Here is a 15,728-nt window from a genome sequence, read left to right as displayed (position 1 = left end):
TAACATGGTTAGGGTTTGTAAGTGCACGTAGTATTTCATGCTTCCTGAACCTGGGCCTTCTCTGCGTTACTCTGGGTGAACACTAGGTGGCGCTGTGACAGGTGCTTCTTTCCTGGTCGTTACTAAGAAATGGTCACAAAAAGAAACGCACGCACCCCTGGCGGTTGTCTTTGCACTGGATTGTATTTCTTAATAAAGTTTTAAGATGTATAAAACAGGTGGTGGACGTCACCCACAGGTCAGGTGACTAAACAGGAAGAGATGACGTCACCCACAGGTCAGGTGACTAAACAGGAAGAGATGCAGGAGAATTCCGAGACTCATTCCTGGAGCTGAAGCGGATTAAAACATCGAGTCTGCAGCTGAAAGAGTGGATGAAGGTAAGGTCTTGGAAACACCAGCTAGTAGGATGCTAACAGGCTGCTAACAGGCTGCTAACAGGGTGATAACGGGAGGCTAACAGGAGGCTAACACACTGCTAACAGGCTGATAACAGGCTGCAAACAGGCTGCTAACAGGGTGATAACGGGGTGATAACAGGAGGCTAATACACTGCTAACAGGCTTCTAACAGGAGGCTAACAGGAGGCTAACAGGAGGCTAACAGGAGGCTAACAGGCTGCAAACAGGAAGCTAACAGGAGGGTAACCTGTAACAGCTGCAAACGAGCTACAGTGATAACAGGGTGATAACGGTGATAACAGGGCTAATACGCAAACCAGGCTGCAGGCTGCTAACAGGGTGATAACGGGGTGATAACAGGAGGCTAATACACTGCTAACAGGCTTCTAACAGGAGGCTAACAGGAGGCTAACAGGAGGCTAACAGGAGGCTAACAGGCTGCAAACAGGAAGCTAACAGGAGGGTAACACACTGCTAACAGGCTGCAAACAGGAGGCTAACAGGGTGATAACAGGGTGATAACGGGGTGATAACAGGAGGCTAATACACTGCTAACAGGCTTCTAACAGGCTGCTAACAGGCTGCTAACAGGGTGATAACGGGGTGATAACAGGAGGCTAATACACTGCTAACAGGCTTCTAACAGGAGGCTAACAGGAGGCTAACAGGCTGCAAACAGGCTGCAAACAGGAGGCTAACAGGAGGCTAACACACTGCTAACAGGCTGCAAACAGGAGGCTAACAGGGTGATAACACGGGGCTAATACACTGCTAACAGGCTGCTTACAGGCTGCTAACACAGGGCTAACAGGCTGCTAGCGGGAAGCTAACAGGGTGACAGTAGGCTAAGAGAGGAGGACGAAGCTGATGATATGATGTCCCCTGTCCTCTAAGCACGTGTCCATGTACAAGGATCGTGCCTCCAGTCTCTTTCCTCAGTGAAACAGAAACAATGAACTAAAATGTTTAATAATGTTTGTAACTATAATCCATATTTATAACTGTACTGACCCTGAGATTGTGCAATATCACATGCATAACTTCATTATTTTCATACACTTGTATATATTTCCTTATATATTCTCACCATGTGCAAAACTGTTTTCTCTGTAGAGCAACAACTCGGAACTCAGGTTCACTTCACTTATACTTGTACACACACAGACACACACATATACACACACACACACACACACACAGACAGACACACACACACATATATATATTTCCTATATTGTTTACATTCTCTTACTTATTCTGATTGCTCTTTATTCTAAACACTGGTACTTTGGGCTGGAGCTGCTGTAACGAAAAGTAATTTCCCCCTGGGATCAATAAAGTGATTCTGATTCTGAAATAAAGGACAGAATTGGAGGTTTATGATGATGATGATGATGAAGACGATGAAGATGATCTGCCGTTCAACATGAATTAAAATGAGAATGAAGAGTGGCTGAAATCTGGTTGAGGACTATTGATGAATGATTTATTATTAAATGAATTTTAAAGTTTTATTTCCAACATTAAATGCTCAGTTTGATCATGTTTTGTAATGAGTCTCATTTACTGACAGATTAAATTCTGGGTTTTGGTTTAATGAACAAACCTGAGGATGGTCCATGTTTAGGGGCATCTTCCTGCTCCATTTTCATCACCTTAACTTCTAACAAACCCTCTGACGTCAAACGAGTCTGATTTAGTTTTTATTTATTGAGACGTTAAAACATCAGGTTTAAGGTTTAGTTAGATAAATATAATATTTGATTTTATTTGAGTCGTCCCTCATAGAAACAGCAGAAATTTGAATGGACTCTGGCACCTACCGACTTACTCCATGTATTAATCATGTTGATTATTTCCTGTGACGGGTAGTTATTATTATTATTAATGTTTTACTTGTATCTCTGCTGTCACAGTATGGAGGATGATGAACTTCCGTCAGAGGATGGGATGGGTGGCCGTGGTCCTCTACCTGCTGCTCAGCGTCATGGCGGCGTACTACGTGTTTGAGGTTCATAGCTTCAGTTTGGAGCGTGTGCAGAGAGGCGGTGTCAGTCCGTCGGCTCCGCCCCAAGCCATCGCCGCCAACCTCCCACCACTTCCTGTGTGGATGTGGGCGTCGGCCTTCCTGCTGCCATACCTGCAGCTCTTCCTCTTCCTGTTCTCGTGTACGAGGGCCGACCCACGATCCATCGGCTACTGTGTCCTTCCTGTCTGCATTGCTCTGCTGTGCAGCCGCCGCCACGCCACCAAACCGGCCAATCACAGAGCGGGAACGCTCATCGAGACATAGGGCGACCCGATAGAACGATTGGTTTGTGATGTCACTGCCTGTGTGCCTTTAAGCAAACACTCTGTGGTCATGTTGCCCTCGGTGCGGACTGTCAATCATGTTCCTCTGTGTTATTTTATGTTTGTGACGTCATAGACGATCCTGTGCTGTGATTGGCTGAATATATAAGTTAGTAATTTATCTGATGAGCTCACAGCCAATCCACGAGCAGGATTCTCTGATTATTTAATGACATGAGTCACGTGACACTGTTTATCATGACAACTTTAATACAACATCAATAAAATGAGTCCTCAACTTCTGGATCTTTTAGCTGGAGGTTGTAGCTCCACGTTTGGGACGTTGTCTGGTTCATCTTCATCGCTCTCCTCGTCTTCCTCACCTGAAACACAGCAGATCATCATCCTCCTCCTGAAATGCTCAGATCTAAACTACATGACCCCCTGTGGTCAGAGCAGGAGGCTTTTAGCAGGTAGTAGTTGACATTTAAAGTTAATTTCATGCTGATAGTCATCGAGTTTTGTAATAGAACCGGGTCTGGTCGACTTGTTGTGCATGATGAGTAACACGTGATGTCACAGCTGATTGGTTTGGATGTTCCATCAATAATAAAATAGAAACCGAACCTCTTTTATAGCGACACCGACCTCTGACCCCGCCCCTTCCAGGTGACGCATTCTTCATTTCCGCTGTGACTGAACGCATGAACTCACCCTGTGCGCAGACTCCGTGGGTCTTCTCCTGCTCCACCAGTTCGCTGAGCAGCTGCGACACGTTCGCGTTGAGCTCGTTAATTCCGCTGATGAGAGAAGTGAGATTATTTTCTACTTTAACGCTGATCTTCTCTCTCTGTCCGTCTCTGAGCTTCAGCTCTGCTAACACCGCAACGGCCGCCATCTTTACGACGACAATCTAATGTCGTCATCACGCACGGCGTGCTGCCTTCAAGTGCGTCCCGTTAATATTCCTTTTTAGAAAAATAATGAAAATATTTTCCTCTGAATAGACTGTGACAAAAGTGAATTTATTTCAAGTAACGAGAAACAACTGTCCAGTAGGGAGCCACTTTTGTTTTAGCGTATCGTAATTATGGATTTATACAGTATTACAATGCTGACGTTGTACTTGTTATTTGTCGCTGTGACTTATTTTTATATTCGGTGACCCCTGAACCCAGAATGCCGCCAAATACAATCTGCGGTAGTAAAGCGGAAGTTGTCATTAGCCAGCAGCAGCTAGCAGTTTGGGAGAAAACATCGCATCATCTGAACATTAGAAACATCGCATCATCTGAACTTTAGACCGAACCGATTATTGGTCGGTGTTAGTCCGGCGGTCTCCGGGATCACGGTCGCATTAAACGGCGTAAACTCTGCGACTACGCTGTCGGTCCGGTTCCGGTTCAGCTCGGTGAGTTCGTATGTTTATTATGAGAGCTAACAGTGCTAGCATTAGCATTAGCTTGGAGCAGACCCATGTTTGGAGGAAGTTACTGATCGTTGCTGCTCTTACTGATGGAGATATATGATAAATAATGAGGTCAAAAAAGTATCTTTTAAATTTACCCGTAACGATGTTTACTGGTTGTTAATGATGATGTTGGCGACTACATGTTGACTAATGCTGAGCTGCTCTAAACGTAGATCTCAGACAATCACTAGAGCCTCCCGGTGCGATCAGCTGTTCTCTCCTTTAAATCCGTGTAAACAGACTCTTGTCCACTGAGCTGAACATGTGTGAGGAGCAGACAGTGTCTCTGGTCGATGTCCTGGAGGAAGATGAAGAGTTGGAGGAAGAAGCTTCAGCTGTGTTGGCAGGAAGCGACTCTGACCACTGCTCATACCCTCAGGTCAGACTGTAGACACTTCAAATAATTATTAAAGCATCAGTATAAGGTATAATATATGCTTGAGCATGATATAATAATATAAGACTGATTGAATGTTTATTTAAATGAATGAATGGAGGTTAATGAATATCAGAGGTGAGACTAGACGTCTTGTTCTGTAGGACGCTGCTGGTCTTTAAGGATCAGTGTTCGGATGTTCTGATGGTGTTTCTAACAGCTGATCAGAAGCTGATTCTGTGTTGCAGGGCTACGTGAAGCGCCAGGCTCTATACGCCTGTAGCACTTGTACACCAAAGGGAGGCGAGGCGGCCGGAGTCTGTTTGGCCTGTTCATACAAATGTCACGAAGGTCACGACCTCTTTGAACTCTACACCAAGAGGTGACCACTCACCTGTCAATATATCGTCATCAGTCTTTGTGTCCACCTGCCTGAGACACTGAGACATCTCAGTAGAGACACTAACCCTAAATCTAGAGTCTTGACCTGAACACATATTGTAAAAAGACGATATTGAGGATTTTCTGAGAATTATTGAAGCTTGAGACCAAGTCAGTTGTTGACTGCTTCAGCACCAGAACCACCACCCGTCACTAAAGGAACAGAGCTGAACATGAACACATGGGCTCATGATGGGATGTCCTGTTGTTAACTGACTGATGTCCAGAGGACCCTTAGAGTCAGAAGTACTGTAGTTATAACTGATCACATCATCTGCGTCGACACATCTTCAGTGTTTGTGTTTTCTGCAGGAACTTTCGCTGTGACTGTGGAAATGGGAAGTTCTCAGACCTTCAGTGTAAACTTCATCCTGTGAGTTCAGATGTTGACGAATCGAGTCATTTAAAGCTTGATCGTCTCACAGACTCAAAGTCACTTGGTGCTTTTGCCTTTTCTGTTTCAGGAGAAGGACGAGGTCAACTCTCTGAATAAATACAGCCACAACTTCTTTGGAGTTTACTGCACCTGCAGCCGGCCGTACCCCGACCCAGAGGACCAGGTGAGACACACACCTGAACATCACCTGTCCTCCGGTTGAGCTGTGTCCTCTGAGATGAAGCTGTTGTTTTTCTCCAGGTGGAGGACGAGATGATTCAGTGTGTGGTGTGTGAGGACTGGCTGCACGGTAGGGTGAGTCCAACACACCTGTCCCTGTCCTTTAATCTGTCCCTGTCCTTTAACCTGTCCCTGTCTCTTTACCTGTCCCTGTCCTTTAATCTGTCCCTGTCTCTTCACCTGTCCCTGTCCTTTAATCTGTCCCTGTCTCTTCACCTGTCCCTGTCCTTTAATCTGTCCCTGTCCTTTAATCTGTCCCTGTCCTTTACCTGTCCCTGTCCTTTAATCTGTCCCTGTCCTTTAATCTGTCCCTGTCCTTTAACCTGTCCCTGTCCTTTAACCTGTCCCTGTCCTTTAATCTGTCCCTGTCCTTTAATCTGTCCCTGTGTCTCCGTAGCACCTGGGCTGCGCGGTTCCAGACTGTGTGGAGTTACAGGAGATGATCTGTGAGTCCTGTATGAAAAAGAACCCGTTCCTGTGGACGTACGCTGCTCACCTGGCAGGTAACAACTCACCTTTCAAACCTTTAGTTCCTTTCAGGTACTAATGCTACCGACCACGAGTCCACTCGTCCCCATAGAACGAGGACTAATACTGTCCCTACTACCTGTTTAGTCCCAGGTGCTGCAGCAGAAGTGAAGGAGGAAACTGTAACAGAAGAGACAAACACAATTGTCCCGAACAAAGAGGAAAAGGTGAGGACTCACCTGGATGACACCCACGGTTACCATGGTGACAACAGTCTGATGTATAAAAGGTTCCATGTCTGCAGGCAGGATGATAAATGTATGTGGGTGTGATGGATGTTTCCTGATAATAAAAGCGGAGGGAATATGTGTGTGTGCAATCTGAAAAGCATTAAGATCTAAGGCTTTGATTGATGTTTTGTTTCATTCTTAGTAAATTAAGAGCCACAAATATTTGATCTGCAGTAGAAACTAAATCCCATAAAAATGGAGCCTGAGGATCCGGTGGATGATAAACTAATGATCTAATGGTCTTGACTGTGACCGACTGAGATTGTTATTGATGAGCCGAGGAAAGACAACAGATTTAACACATTTTAATCAACCATCGGTTCTCAGGTTGATGAGGCCACGGAGCCCAGCTGTAAGAGGAGCCGCGAGGAGGCGGCGCCGAGCTGCAGGTTAAAGGAACTGCAGGCGATTGGTCAGAAAAGAGTCCAGTCAGGAGCCGTGTTCTGGCCGTCAACATGGCGCTCCAAACTGTGCTCCTGCAGCACCTGCCAGGTAACGTTCATCTAAAACTGTCTCTGTGACATTAGGGTCTTTGAGAAACTTTATGTGGTGTCCGTCTGCCCGTTTGTCCTCAGGAGCGTCTGTCTGACGCCAGCCTGTCCTTCCTGCTGGACGAGTCGGACACCGTCCTGGCTTATGAAAACAAAGGAAAGAACAATGAACAGAGACAACAGGGACACGACCCTCTGATGTCAGCCCTGGACAACCTGAACCGAGTTCAGCAGCTGGAGATCATCCACGGTACCGGTCACATCTAGTAGCCCAGGACTGAAATGGACCAACGGTCATGTGTTGATGGTGTTGGTGTGTTTGTTTCAGGGTACAATGACATGAAAACTGAACTGAAGGACTACCTGCAGAGATTTGCAGCTGAGGGAAAGGTGAGTTTTACAGGAGACATTTGACCCCTCAGGAGACTGTCTGGCCTGTGTTGAACTGTCCATCTGGGACGGCACTGGTACAAACCATGTAGCCCTCAGAGAAAGTGGTTCAGATCTGATCCTTGATTGTCAGTGGGTTCATACAACAAGGTGCTAGAGTGTAGTTGCCCCCATGAGCCATGATGAGTGTTACTCCAATGATTGGAAGTAATGATTGGAGTTGAGTTGGGATATCAGGACGGATCCAAGCATTTTCATAATGACGTCATTAGTATCGGGCTTCAGCTAAACCCTATCGTTTGTATTTTATGTAGCATAAAAATGTTTTTTCTTCTTTTATTTAAATGGTGGCCAAAACCTGCTAAAAACGAATGAAGAAGAACAAACACTGAACACGACAACGTTTAGAAGAAGACAAAAGTTTCCTGGAGACAAATTTTCCACTGTTCTCTTCTCTGATAGGTGTCATGTGACTATTCTCTTCTCTGATAGGTGTCATGTGACTATTCTCTTCTCTGATAGGTGTCATGTGACTATTCTCTTCTCTGATAGGTGTCATGTGACTATTCTCTGATAGGTGTCATGTGACTGTTCTCTGATAGGTGTCATGTGACTCTTCTCTGATAGGTGTCATGTGACTCTTCTCTTCTCTGATAGGTGTCATGTGACTGTTCTCTTCTCTGATAGGTGTCATGTGACTCTTCTCTGATAGGTGTCATGTGACTCTTCTCTGATAGGTGTCATGTGATGATCTCTGATAGGTGTCATGTGATGATCTCTGATAGGTGTCATGTGACTGTTCTCTTCTCTGATAGGTGTCATGTGACTGTTCTGATAGGTGTCATGTGACTGTTCTCTTCTCTGATAGGTGTCATGTGACTGTTCTGATAGGTGTCATGTGACTGTTCTGATAGGTGTCATGAGACTGTTCTCTTCTTCGATAGGTGTCATGTGACTGTTCTCTTCTCTGATAGGTGTCATGTGATGATCTCTGATAGGTGTCATGTGACTGTTCTGATAGGTGTCATGAGACTGTTCTCTTCTTCGATAGGTGTCATGTGACTGTTCTCTTCTCTGATAGGTGTCATGTGATGATCTCTGATAGGTGTCATGTGACTGTTCTCTTCTCTGATAGGTGTCATGTGATGATCTCTGATAGGTGTCATGTGACTGTTCTCTTCTCTGATAGGTGTCATGTGACTGTTCTGATAGGTGTCATGTGACTGTTCTCTGATAGGTGTCATGTGACTGTTCTCTTCTTCGATAGGTGTCATGTGACTGTTCTCTTCTCTGATAGGTGTCATGTGACTGTTCTCTGATAGGTGTCATGTGACTGTTCTCTGATAGGTGTCATGTGACTGTTCTCTGATAGGTGTCATGTGACTGTTCTCTGATAGGTGTCATGTGACTCTTCTCTGATAGGTGTCATGTGACTCTTCTCTGATAGGTGTCATGTGACTCTTCTCTTCTTCGATAGGTGTCATGTGACTCTTCTCTTCTCTGATAGGTGTCATGTGACTGTTCTCTTCTCTGATAGGTGTCATGTGACTGTTCTCTTCTCTGATAGGTGTCATGTGACTGTTCTCTGATAGGTGTCATGTGACTGTTCTCTGATAGGTGCCATGTGACTGTTCTCTTCTCTGATAGGTGCCATGTGATGATCTCTGATAGGTGTCATGTGACTGTTCTCTTCTCTGATAGGTGTCATGTGACTGTTCTCTGATAGGTGTCATGTGACTCTTCTCTGATAGGTGCCATGTGACTGTTCTCTTCTCCGATAGGTTGTGACTCCTGATGACATACGTCAGTTCTTTGAGCAACAAAGTCGTAAAAGACGTCGCGTGGATTCTGGGAGCTTCTTCTCCTCCTGATCACATCTGACATCTGAACTTGCGGCAACTCAACTCTGGCTTTTCTGGTCTCACGCTGACCTTTGACCTCTGATTTCCATTTGACCTTTGTCAGATTTGACGGGATTGTCCTACGTTGATTTTAATCCCTGTGAAGTTTGTCATTTCCTGTCAGCTAGCCAGGTGTTTATAGACTTTCTGGACATTTTTAGAGAAGTTTATATCTCCCTTTGTGCGAAGCTTGTTTATAATGTTGTGTGTTTCAGGTCACCAGTGTTAAATTCTGTTAGAGTCATATTTGTGTTTTCTTTTTAAAGAAAATGAATAAAAGTGAATCATGAATAGTTAACCTACGGTGCCGAAACAGGGCCCATTCTCATTTTACCCTCTGGTCTACCGGGAGGTTTTCTATCATTCCAGGTCATACCTTCTGGAACCTAAACTACATTACCCATGATGCACCAATTCCGCTGGCATCATACGTCACTCCTTGTTTGCTCTACCACATCAGTCAGTAGTTTCTACTCAGTAACTCATTATGAGCAGACTGATGTAAACTCATAAAATGTCACACAAAGAAGATTTATTATTATTATCATCATCTCTAAGAATATTACAACAAATGTTTTAAAATCAATGTAATGCTGATGGTAAAATGGCACAAATCCAGATTTAGCATCAACAAACGTCTATACATTAGGGAATGAAAACAAACGATATGTTAGAACAATAAGAAGAGAGACGGTTACTACTGGCTGATTATTTTACTGATGATGGAGGGAAGGGAAAAGAAAAATGCAATATTTAAAGACAAGACCAGGGAAATGTGGTAAAATAATTAATTGACTTCATATACTTTAGCAATTGGTAATCAAGCTTGGTTTGAATATATAAAAAACAATGTCTTGAAATTTGTGGCTTGAATATTTTCAAATGTAAGTATACGTATATAAATGTATGTAAATACATGTAAATATATGTAAAGTATATGTTTGAGCCCTTTAAGAGCCTTGACTTAAAACCATCTCATCATCAAATCACTCAACAGTCTGAACAAACAATCAGTGACTGGTAGTTTCTTTCTTTTATAAAATGAGAGAAGTAACTGAACGTTATCCTGAGTTGATCCTGATGGACGGCAGTCAGACTTATTTGAACTTTAATGATCCACAAGGGAAATTAATTGATCACAGTAGCTTAATTGTCACAAAAAGATGAGCTGTTCTACAGCTGGATAGAATATGGAATAAAAGGTTCTGTAGCGTTCACTATGAATCATTCTGATGGAGAATGAGCTCCTCTGACCCTCAAATGTTTGCTGTAGTGGATGGGATGGATTGTCGGTTTATCCAGTGTCCTCCTGTCCCTCACTGAGACAAATGACTCCAACTCCTTACGGATCATATGTCGATCTTACTGATGTCTTTTTGCTGGTTCTACTCCCTAACAAACCACAGGAAAGAACAGACTGGTAGAAAGACTCTAGTAACTCACTGCACACGTTCAAAGACCTGAGCTTCCTCAGAAACTAGAATCTACTCAGGTCCTTCTTGTCCACAACATCACTGTTGTCCCTCCAGTCCAGCCTGTGGTCCACGTAGACTCCCAGGTACTTGTAGGGGTCCACTACGTCCACCTCCAGGCCCTGGATGGTGATGGGCTCCACTGATGTCCTCTTCCTTCTGAAGTCAATGACCAGCTCCTTGGTCTTGTCCATGTTCAGGAGTAGGTGGTTTGCCTGGTTTGCCTGGTTTGCCTGGTCTGCGACCAGTGTCCTATACTCCACCTTCTGTCCATCTCTAATACTCCCTAAACCTGCAGAGTTATCAGGGAACTTCTGCAGGTGGCAGAACCCAGAGCTGTATCGGAAATCAGAGTGGACAGGAAAGGAGATGAGACGATGCCCCGTGATGCCCCTACATTACTAATACCGGTATCTGACAGGGACCCCCCAGCCAGGGACCACTAGGGGTCTGAGCTGAGCCAGGACGAGTCTCTCTAGGACCTTCATAACGTGTGACGTCAGTGCAAGAAGTCGTTGAGGTCAGATGGGATGGGCTTCTTCGGCACCACTACTATGCAGGATGTTTCCCATAGCACCGGTGTCCTTTCCAACTACAGGCTCAGGTTAAACAAGAAGTGCAGGTCTTCAGGACCCGGGGGTTTACAAGGCCCCCCCTCCAGCTAGGCCAGTATTCCTCAACGCCATCACCTCTTAGCTGTGGCGTTCCTCAAGGGGCTGTCTTAGGCAGTAACCAGTAACTTAGAGTAACCCCACATCAAACCCTTATGGGTGAAAACAAAGGAGAAGTTGCTGTGCTGTGTATTGTTCTTCAAACCTTTTTGTCACAATTGTCTTGTAATTCCTGTTTTATTTTGTTGAGTTCTGGATTTCCTGTCTGTTTCTTGTGTGTCCCTTGATTGTTCATTGATTTTGCACCTGTTGATTGTCCTCATGCGTTTAACCTGTGTCTTGTCTTCCCTCAGCCCTCATGTGTATTTATAACTCTGCCTTCCCTCTGTTCCTTGTCTCGTTGTTAATGTTATTCCCAAGTTGCCACGTTCCTTGATTCCAGCCATGTCCATGATTCTTTTTGATTTTTGTATTTTGTATTTCCCTGCCTTTCCTTGTCTGTTAATTATTAAATACGTTTTGTTTGAACTCCTGTACCTCATTGTTGGCCCTGCATTTAGGTCCTCAGCTCCTACTACCTCTACCCTTCTGACACTCTTAAAAGATGAAACTCTGAGATTTCCTCAGCTCCCCTCAAGAGAGAGGGATAAAAAACAAATAAATCTAGGACTTCAGGCCATAAAACTGGTGGGCAAAGATGGAAAGCTGTAGGACCCTGATAGTTGATGTGTGTAGGTTTGTGGCAAATACTTAATCATGATGATGCTGATGTTAGCTAATGTTAGCTAATGTCAGTTGTCAGAGTTGTTAATGTTAAAAATGTATTGTCTTGTAGCCCACGTGGCTACCAGACCATTTATGCTATTGAAGAGAAAGTTTACCGCGCTGCCCCGTAACCTGGTCCCGTAGCGAGAGCTCCTCCTGAGACACACCCGAGACTGTGAGTGCGGACGAAACGTGATGTAAACCTCATAAATTAATGATTAGTCCCCGCGTAGTGTATTGATAAATCTGTTGTTTATGAGGACAGAGACTTCAGCCGTGTAAGCCCTGTACATGCTAAGAGGCTAAGCCTCGTTATTAGCTTGTGGATGTTAGCCAGCTTATTGAGATACTTTCGTAAAACCAGTCGGAGTTACAGAAATGTTTCGTAATGATTTAACGCATCGTGGTACTGTTGTTTCACTGCGATATGTGGAAAAAAAATATTTCAGAAAGATCGCTAACTACCGCGCTAACGCTAGTCGCGGTTAGCAACGCTACGTTAGCTCAGCTATATTCAATATGGCTAATGTTAGCTGGCTAAGCTACCATGCTCGCTCCATATTTAATGAGAGACAGATGGAATATGGTGTCAGGTTGTGATAATATTGTTCTGATGTACGTGAACATAATGTGACTGTTTCACTCGTGTTGATTAAAAAAGAGTGAATTGATACAGTTCATTTACAGTTATAAAAGATATCGGTTAAAAAAGCTGTTCAAAAATATAAATACTGCTTATAGAGATAATTAAGTCTATGTTAAATGCAAGTTCATGATGAATAATTGGGTTAAAATATTCATCTGTAAATGTGTACATTTCCATTTACAATGATTGGAACAAAGTACTGCATCTGGATGTATATGCAGAGAATCAGAGTAGGACTAGTAGGAAGTAGTAGTAGTAGGAATGTGGCCCTGGGAGCCTCGTGCCGCCGCATCTTGATCTACTCCAAATACCTTTTTATTTGTTTTTTTTCCAGGTTCATCCACCTGCATCACATAGTAGCTTTGGAATTGCCCCCCAGCTCCTGGTTTCACAAAGTCACTCACGCCCATTTTACACCTTTATTTTCTACTTCACTCTTAAGTTCTTTTTTTTTTTTTTTCTTTTTTTGATAACAAAGTTTATTGCAAACAAACTGTGAATTTTAACGAGTGTAGTAAGTGCAACTATCTTCTACATGAGCACGTGCTCATGTGAGGAATACAGTAGAAATCCCTTTTGAATTTTGATTTCAGCGCTCTCCCTTTGTGTTCTAGTAGCATGTACCTGGTATATGTAACAAGAAATAAAAGACTGGTTTCTCTTCGCTTACTGCTGTAAATTAAATACAGCATCCCACAGTAACTTAAACACATTAACTAAAAATATAGTAAATAAAAACGTCTAGTATTTTATAGTTGCTGCTTTAACCCCGAGTCATGTGATGTGCATATATCGACTGAAAGTGATCGAAAGACTAACACCCATACAAACAGCTCAGTTAGCCCAGACAATGCTAAATTGCATTCATGCTGGGGTTAGGAGTGAAGACAGACATTTTAAAGAGTAGAAATATACACCAGCAGTGAAACAACACTATCAGAAAGCTAAGTAGAACGTAGACGTTCGTATTATCACAACCTACATCAGTGACAGCTGCACCACTGTAAACATGTAAAGTGAAGAATATGGAGAAAAGAAGAGGAACTGCACAAACTGTCTTCAAAATAAAGGGCCCCCTTCAAAATTAAAGCCTGAATACAGAAATTGTTCTAACTTAAAGAATTCTTAACGCCGAGTGGGAGGAGAAGACCTGTGAGATTCGCTTTACATGGGGACCTCTGGTTATTTCTAATAATCATGGTGGTCGTCTGTGAACATGTGCAAGTTGTCCAAGCCCATGATTTGTAAAGTAAAAAGTACACCACAAATTCCTTCCATAATTCTTGTAATAGAGGTCCTCTGATAATATTTATCCAGTGTGAATCGACACACTAACCTTAACCCTAATGTGATTTACCTTTTCACGACCTTTGTTTTATTTGCGGCTTTTTTCTGTTGTTCTTAGGCAAAGGTGGAGCTAATTTCAATACTGACAGGTCATTGGTAATTTCTTTCCTGGGATGAACAGTATCAACAATATGTTTTATCATCCATTATAATTTGCAAAGTAATTAAAAGCATGACATGCAGTGGAGTGAGACAGAAAGTAGCAGAACCATAACAACACAACGTGAATTTGTCCCCTGTGAATGCGCCACATGAAACACAGACAAAGGGGCTAATATGTGAATCACAGGACGTGCTCCAGTAAAACCAGTCTCATGCCAATAGGGCTTTAGATTGAGAACCAGAGTGGCTGACAACATCTCTGTGATGTCCTTCCCATCTGAACCACTAAGCCCTGACCTGCCAGCTGTCATTCAGACCAACACTCAGCATCATATGCAGCAACAAACATTAGTATTAACAATGTGTTAGCCAGCCCAATAATTGATTTGTATAATAAGCTTGAAATATCCACATCTCCTATCTCTCTCGCCTTTTCATTCATACAGGACATGTTCAGTTATCAGACATAATTTAGCTGCATTTGATTGATTTTGCCAATATTCTTGCCTTATAAGTGAGAGGCGATACTTCACGTCTAGTTAGGGTCCGGTCCTTTGTGTATTTTTCTATATGTGGCCCTGAGGAAAAACACTTTGGAAAAACACCTACACTGGGATACTCCAAATATAAACTATAATGAGAGTCATGTTGGGGTGGAGCTAAAGCAGCCTGAAAGTTGAGACCTAGCCTCCTAAAAACTGACCCTAACATGGGGTCTATGGGACGTCTCCACCCTGTCAGAAGAAATCCTTATCCTTTAGATTTCCAGCTGATTAGCTCAGTGGTCAAGATGTATTTTTAATTCAGAGGATAACTCATGGTTTCAGTACGCCACCTACAGGCTGAACAGAATGTAGCAGTTTCTCTTTTAACTGGGACCGGTACTGGTCTCCTTACACCAGCTTCCAGTCCATTTTAGGGTTTTTAGGACTCATTTAATATTCATAACTAGTTTTTAAGAGTCTTAATGGCCGACTCCGTCTTATCTGTCAGAACTACTTCCAGAGCTCTGAGATCCACAGAACAGCTGCTCATGAACCTCCTTAGATCCAGGATCCTAGATCCATAATCAGAACCAGAGGCAATGGAACCTTTCAGGTGGTGGCTCCTAAACTCTGGACCAACCCCGACCCTTTCATATGAAAACAGCCAGTTGTGTAACAGTTTATCTTTGTTTTATTTCCTGTTTTAGTTGTTACTTTTTAGTATTATATTAACAGGGTTGTTAGTTTCTTTCTAGAGCTCTAATGAAGCTAATGTCAGTAGGAGCCTGGAGGCTCAATGTGTGAATGGTGCTGAAACTTCTTGGGGACAGAAGTCAAAACTGAATTATTAATAGTTGGTAAATTAAATCTCAGTCCACCTCCTCTGATTAGAGAAGGTTTTTCCACTTTGACATAGATGGCTTCCTTAACTCCTCTCTCAAACCATCTGTCCTCTCTGGCCAGGACTTTGACATTGGTGTCTTCAAAGGAGTGTCCTTTGTCCTTCAGGTGGAGGTGGACTGCTGAGTCGTTTCCTGATGAGCTGGCTCTCCTGTGTTGGGCCATGCGCTTGTGGATGGGTTGTTTTGTTTCCCCAATGTACAAGTCTGTACATTCCTCACTACACTAAACAGCAACACTACATTACTCTGTTTCTGTCTAGG

General features: G+C 43.4%; 3 protein-coding genes across 5 annotated transcripts; 2 read left to right on the top strand and 1 right to left on the bottom strand.

Annotated features, from left to right (window-relative positions):
• The first annotated feature begins 227 nt into the window (after positions 1 to 227).
• tmem251 (transmembrane protein 251) lies at positions 228 to 3,034 on the top strand. Its single transcript, XM_047573776.1, has 2 exons — positions 228 to 380; positions 2,318 to 3,034. The coding sequence occupies exon 2, from the start codon at positions 2,326 to 2,328 to the stop codon at positions 2,692 to 2,694; it is 369 nt and encodes a 122-aa protein (XP_047429732.1). The 5' UTR covers positions 228 to 380; positions 2,318 to 2,325; the 3' UTR covers positions 2,695 to 3,034.
• Positions 2,941 to 3,756, bottom strand: si:dkeyp-55f12.3 (uncharacterized protein LOC568418 homolog). Its single transcript, XM_047573777.1, has 2 exons — positions 3,408 to 3,756; positions 2,941 to 3,076 (listed from the first exon to the last, which is right to left on the bottom strand). Exons 1-2 carry the CDS (start codon positions 3,589 to 3,591, stop codon positions 2,988 to 2,990), a joined length of 273 nt encoding a protein of 90 aa, XP_047429733.1. The 5' UTR covers positions 3,592 to 3,756; the 3' UTR covers positions 2,941 to 2,987.
• ubr7 (ubiquitin protein ligase E3 component n-recognin 7) lies at positions 3,096 to 9,435 on the top strand. Of its 3 annotated transcripts, none has more exons than XM_047573773.1 (12): positions 3,096 to 3,166; positions 4,405 to 4,543; positions 4,789 to 4,922; positions 5,294 to 5,354; positions 5,446 to 5,541; positions 5,619 to 5,672; positions 5,995 to 6,100; positions 6,213 to 6,292; positions 6,683 to 6,847; positions 6,931 to 7,096; positions 7,175 to 7,236; positions 9,018 to 9,435. In XM_047573773.1, the coding sequence occupies exons 1-12, from the start codon at positions 3,111 to 3,113 to the stop codon at positions 9,105 to 9,107; spliced, it is 1,209 nt and encodes a 402-aa protein (XP_047429729.1). In that variant the 5' UTR covers positions 3,096 to 3,110; the 3' UTR covers positions 9,108 to 9,435. The 3 variants fall into 3 exon arrangements, with proteins under 3 accessions (XP_047429729.1, XP_047429730.1, XP_047429731.1); XM_047573774.1 differs by having other exon boundaries at positions 8,988 to 9,104; XM_047573775.1 differs by lacking the exon at positions 3,096 to 3,166 and adding an exon at positions 3,930 to 4,104.
• The last annotated feature ends 6,293 nt before the right edge of the window (positions 9,436 to 15,728 follow it).

The sequence above is a fragment of the Mugil cephalus genome, chromosome 21 (genome assembly GCF_022458985.1).
Source record: "Mugil cephalus isolate CIBA_MC_2020 chromosome 21, CIBA_Mcephalus_1.1, whole genome shotgun sequence".
Taxonomy (NCBI): domain Eukaryota; kingdom Metazoa; phylum Chordata; class Actinopteri; order Mugiliformes; family Mugilidae; genus Mugil; species Mugil cephalus.
The sequence above is the reverse complement of the archived record's forward strand: the minus strand, read 5'-3'. Positions and strand labels throughout refer to the sequence as shown.

What these genes read in the sequence shown, in the direction of transcription:
- tmem251 (XM_047573776.1), top strand. Translation starts at nt 2,326, where the DNA reads ATGATGAACTTCCGTCAGAGGATGGGATGGGTGGCCGTGGTCCTCTAC.
- ubr7 (XM_047573773.1), top strand. Translation starts at nt 3,111, where the DNA reads ATGCTCAGATCTAAACTACATGACCCCCTGTGGTCAGAGCAGGAGGCT. An exon ending in AGGACTGGCTGCACGGTAGG is followed by an intron (nt 5,673 to 5,994) that starts GTGAGTCCAACA and finishes GTGTCTCCGTAG; the next exon opens with CACCTGGGCTGCGCGGTTCC. An exon ending in GATTTGCAGCTGAGGGAAAG is followed by an intron (nt 7,237 to 9,017) that starts GTGAGTTTTACA and finishes CTTCTCCGATAG; the next exon opens with GTTGTGACTCCTGATGACAT.
- si:dkeyp-55f12.3 (XM_047573777.1), bottom strand. Translation starts at nt 3,591, where the DNA reads ATGGCGGCCGTTGCGGTGTTAGCAGAGCTGAAGCTCAGAGACGGACAG. An exon ending in CCACGGAGTCTGCGCACAGG is followed by an intron (nt 3,077 to 3,407) that starts GTGAGTTCATGC and finishes GCTGTGTTTCAG; the next exon opens with GTGAGGAAGACGAGGAGAGC.